This window comes from Adiantum capillus-veneris, chromosome 15 (genome assembly GCF_014529385.1).
Source record: "Adiantum capillus-veneris isolate H3 chromosome 15, ASM1452938v2, whole genome shotgun sequence".
Taxonomy (NCBI): domain Eukaryota; kingdom Viridiplantae; phylum Streptophyta; class Polypodiopsida; order Polypodiales; family Pteridaceae; genus Adiantum; species Adiantum capillus-veneris.
This window is the reverse complement of record NC_140945.1, coordinates 124415223-124420331: the sequence shown is the minus strand read 5'-3', so window position 1 is coordinate 124420331 and position 5109 is coordinate 124415223. Positions and strand designations below refer to the sequence as shown.

Below are 5109 nucleotides of genomic sequence, written 5' to 3'. Positions count from 1 at the left end.
TTGTTAGCTTTAAATCCAAATTTAAGAAGGCAGTGGTCCACAAGTGTTAGCACCAGGCTGCCAAGAGCTAAGGGAAATGTGCAAGCAGTGCAAAACATGGCTTTGAGGGTAGGTAACCCCACAGACGTTCTCCCGCTTGTGGATGCGATTATAGAGAAGAGGATGCAGGTACAAGCCTACATAGACGGTGGAGCACAGGTTTGTGTCATGACGGAAGCAGCCATGAAAGAGACGGGAGTCAAGGCAATAGTCAGGTCAAATGTGCACATGAGGATGGGTAACCATACTAAAGCCAGGTGTCTGGGTGTGGCACAGGATGTGAAGGCCAAGGTGATGGGTATAGAGTGCTTGATTGACTTCTTTGTGATGAAAGCAGGGGATAATGCTTACCCTATCATTTTGGGTAGGCCATGGCTTTCGGCAATAGGTGCAAAGCAGGATTGGGAGAGCAAAGTGTTCACTTTGCTTGACAAAGAGAAAGGCAGACAAATTGTGCTTGATTTGAAGACCAAGGGGAGCACTTCTCGTCCTATGGAAATTAAAGATGAAGGTGACACGACGAGTTATGAGTACGAGACAGAGACGGGCTATGATGAAGGCTATACTAGCACAGAGGAAGAGGAGAGCGAGGACGACATGTTGAAGATAGATGCAGACTTATTTGGGTCTCCATACGGCGACTCTCCACCTAAAGAAGAAGGTATGCAGTCTAAAGCTCATGGTTTAAGCATAGAGGAGGTTTCAAGCATGATAAGTGAAGACTTAACCAAAGGGGAAAAGGAAGGATATGTTCAACTGTGTGAGTCCTATCCTAATCTATTTGCGACGGAGTACAAGCATTTGCGAGGTGCAAAGGGGGTGGAGCACAAGATTGTTCTTAAGGAGGGGCATAAACCTAAAGCACAAAAGCTGAGAAGACTAGGAGAAATTAAAAAAGAAGCCCTTTGGCAGGAGATCAATAAGCTATTGGATGCAGGCATCATATATCCTGTGAAGGAGTCAGAGTGGGTCTCTCCAGTGGTCATAACCCCTAAGAAGAATGGGAAATGGAGGGTGTGTGTCGACTACAAGCCATTGAATGCCGCAACCAAAAGGAATCACTATCCCTTGACGTTTCAAGATGAAATCCTAAACCAGGTGGCTGGGCATGAGAGGTATTTGATTATGGATGGCTTTTTGGGATATTTTCAAATAGGGATTTCACTTGAATACCAGCTGAAGACTACATTCATATCTCCATGGGGTTGCTTCGCTTACCGCGCAGGATGCCATTCGGCTAAGTAAATGCATATGCCACCTTTCAAGGTTGGATGAATAGGGTATTTGGTCCATACTTGGGCCGTTTTATTAGGGTCTTCATGGATGATATCGGCTGCTACAGTTCAAGATTGGAGCACCTATCAAAGCTGCAACTATGCTTTCAAAGGCTTGATGAAGAAGGAGGTCAGCTGAACCCCAAGAAGTGCAAGTTAGCACAGCCTCGAGCACAATAGTTAGGTCATGTGGTGTCGCAAAACAGTATAGGGGCTGATCCCGAGAAGGTGAAGGCATTGGTGTTGATGGAGCCGCCATCAGATGCTCAAGGTTTGGCTTCATTTGTTCATAAGTTGAAGTATTTGTCACGTTTCTTTTGGATGCTGTTGCAATAGCTATGAGTGGGATGAGGAAGCTCAAGAGGCCTTTGATAGGGTTAAAGAGATTTTGTGCCATTTGCCAGCAGTGTGTCCCCCCAATCAAAAGGACGACTTCTATGTGTCTATGACGGTGGGTACAGTTGCTATTGGAGCGGTTATATTGCAAAAGGTAGGGAGAAGCTACAAGCCGATATACTTCGAGAGCAGGGTGATTAGCCCAGGAGAGGCTACCTACACCGAGGCGGAGCAGTGGGTTATGGCTCTAGTCTTTGCTTGCAAGAAGTTCAAAGTCCATTTGATAGTGCGTAAGTTTTTTGTGTTGACGGCTAATGATCTATTGCCAGAGGTAGTGCTTTATTTGAATCCAGGAAGGAGGATTATGAAGTGGGTGTTGGAGCTACAGGAGTTCAAGTTCGAGTTCAAGGTAGATCACACGAGTCGGTCTCACATGGCTGACATTCTTGTCAGCAAGGCCATCGATTTGCCGGCCTATCCAAGGGTGGTACGAGATGAAGCCAAGGAGGAACCAGGCTTGGAGGATGCTTTTACTATGTGGTTCGACGAAGCATATTGAAGGGTAGTGTAGAAAGCAGCAGGAGGTGTGGTGATACATGACCCACACGGCAAAACTATATTTTCAAAGGCATACGATTTAGAGGATGTCCACACCAATAACGAGGCGGAGTATCTCACTCTGCATTTGGGTTTAAAGCAGTGCATAGAGTTCGACATTTCAAGGTTGGTGGTGAAGGGAGATGCATTGCTAGTCATCAAACAACTGTTAGGCCAATGGCAGGTAAAGCGCGATTCTTTGAAGCATTGGTTCTTTTCCATCAAGAAGATGTTGAAGTCTTTTGAAGAAGTCCAATTCAAGCATGTGAGGAGAGAGCAAAATCAAGAGGCGGATCAACTAGCTAGCAGCAAAGTACAAGTGCATGTTGCAGGTCTATATGTGGCCACGACCACTTATGCAGGTAGAGAGACTCTTAAGGAGATTGAAGGCTTTTTGAGTACAGGGCAATGTTCAGAGGGTTTGTCCAAGCTCCAAAAGAGAAGAGTGGTGCAAAAGGCCCGCAAATTCACATTGGTAGGTGAAGATCTCATGAACTATGGGCGTGATGGAGTGCTTAGAAGGGTGCTATACAAAGAAGAGATAGGGATGGTGCTGGAGCAATGCCATGAAGAGAGTGGACACCAGGGCAAAGATCAGGTTCTGTTTCGAGTGCTTAGAGCAGGCTTCTGGTGGCCTTCCATTGTGAAGGATGTGCATTACTGGTGCAAGACGTGCCACGAGTGTCAGACTATAGGTGAAAGACGACTGGTAGCGGAGTCACAGGGTGCCATCATTGCACAAAGAGCTTTCGAGAAGTGGGGTCTGGATGAATAGGCCCTCTCCCAAGGTCTACTAGTGTTAAGAAATACGTGGTGGTAGCCATTGACTACCTTACAAGGTGGGTCGAGGCCAAAACAGTGAAAGAAGTAAATGCTAGTGTTGTGGCTCAGTTTGTGTTTGATAATATATGTTTCCGTTTTGGTGTTCCATGGGTGTTAGTTTCTGATAGGGGTCAGGGGTTTAGAAGCAAGCTCATGAGTGCATTAGTGGAAATGTTAAAGATTCAGCACAGGTTTTCCTCACCCTATCACCCCCAATGCAATGGTTATTGGATGTAAAGATTGCAAGGCTAAGGAGGGAAATGTTCCATAGCGAAAGCTGGAGAGAGAGAGAGAGAGAGAGAGAGAGAGAGAGAGAGAGAGAGAGAGAGAGAGAGAGAGAGAGAGAGAGAGAGAGAGAGAGAGAGAGAGAGAGAGAGAGAGAGAGAGAGAGAGAGAGAGAGAAAATAGTATATGTATCTGAGATTAGCTTGATTAGCTTGAAAACAAAAGGTTTACAAGTGGGGAATATAAAGGAAATGGAGAAAGCATAAAGTGTGGCTATAAATTACGTGAAGGGGAGGAGGCCACATAGGCATGCTTATTGGCCATAGAAGAGGAGATATGATGATAGGGAGGTTTCACACGCTGTAGCTCCGTATATATTCAACAAATCCCCCCTCGGAGTGAAGGTGGAAAGCTAAGAGACAAGCATAAGGTAATTTGGTATGGACCCAAAGCTGCATCCCAAGAACTCACATGTCATGGAACTGCAAGCACCTACACTCTCATGGCAGGCATGATACAAGGGCTTGACCATTAAAACAAAAAAGGCTTGCTCATAAGACATCCCCCCTTGAGCCAAGCTGGGGTACAAGGATAAGAGCTGATGTGGAAGACACACTCTCAAGGCTAGATAAACACAAGGACAAAGAACACACAAGGAAAGATAGATAGTCACATTTTTGGAGTACTACTCCGGGCAGAGAACCCATTATTACAAAACATAGGAAGGGTAATTTAGAAGGCCCAAGAGTCGGGGCCAAGATAATCCTCAATGGAAAGGTGAGCCATGTGAGCTTCCTCGGATGGAGGATCTTCTTCTTCGTCGGAGTGAACTTTGACAAAGTTGGCACTATCTTTGGCATCAAGATCATCTAGCCGTTTGAAGCAACGGTTAGCAGTGTGACCTGTTTTTTTGCAATAGGTACAATGGAGTGTTGAGGAAAAGGCTCTTGAAGAAGAGGTTCTAGTGGAGAGAACCCGTGCAACCATGATCCTTTCCCCTATTTGAGATTGTAAACGTCGGCGCTCATGGTCAAGAATGTGTGCTACTACTTCTTCATAGCGCATTTCCCGTGGTGTGCGAAGACCGCCTAAAACTTCAGCATATTCTGGATGATCTTCTAAACTATTGAGAAGAACAGTTTTCTTGTCGTTGTCGTCAGGGGGACATTTTTGTGCTGAGAGTTGTTGAATTAATATGCTAATGGCATTTAAATGTTCCTTGAGTGATGGTGCATTGGAAACATTCATTTTGTAGAAGCGTTGCTTGAGAAAGAGAATTGAGTTGTTCAAGTCAGTGCCAAATTCATTAATTAAATTGGTCCATACTACATCTGCGGTTGATTCAAGGTTAAGGTGATGAATGTAGTCATCTCCAAGACCAAGACCTATGATTGCAAGTGCGTGATCGTTTTTATCATTCCATGCTATTACTTGTGGACTTGATTCATGACCCTCGGGTTTAGGCTCACGCCCCTTAACTAGACGCCACACTTTGTGATGCATGAGGAAAAGCTGCGTTTTAGTTTGCCAGTGCGTAAAATTTACCCCATCAAATTTTTCAATGTTAGTGAGGTTAGAGGTGCGTGGATTGTCCATGGCTTGCACGTGAACTTGTTCTTGCGTGAAATTGCTCCTTATAAATGTAAGAGCGTGCTCACCTCATCGTCTTGTCCGCCTACGCCAAGGGCTACCCGCTATTCCGCCTGACGACCACCTGCTGCGCCTCCCCAAAGTCCGCTTCCGAGGCTAGTCCTCCAAAGTCCCCAAAGTCCTCTTCCGAGGCTAGTCCTCCAGCACAAGACTCAAATCACCGCCT

At 45.6% G+C, this 5109-nt stretch overlaps 1 protein-coding gene across 1 annotated transcript; it reads right to left on the bottom strand.

Moving 5' to 3' along the window:
* Positions 1-4025: 4025 nt before the first annotated feature.
* Positions 4026-4560, bottom strand: LOC147441439 (uncharacterized). The gene has a single exon (XM_086483718.1). The coding sequence runs from the start codon at positions 4539-4541 to the stop codon at positions 4026-4028; it is 516 nt and encodes a 171-aa protein (XP_086339844.1). The 5' UTR covers positions 4542-4560.
* Positions 4561-5109: the final 549 nt, after the last annotated feature.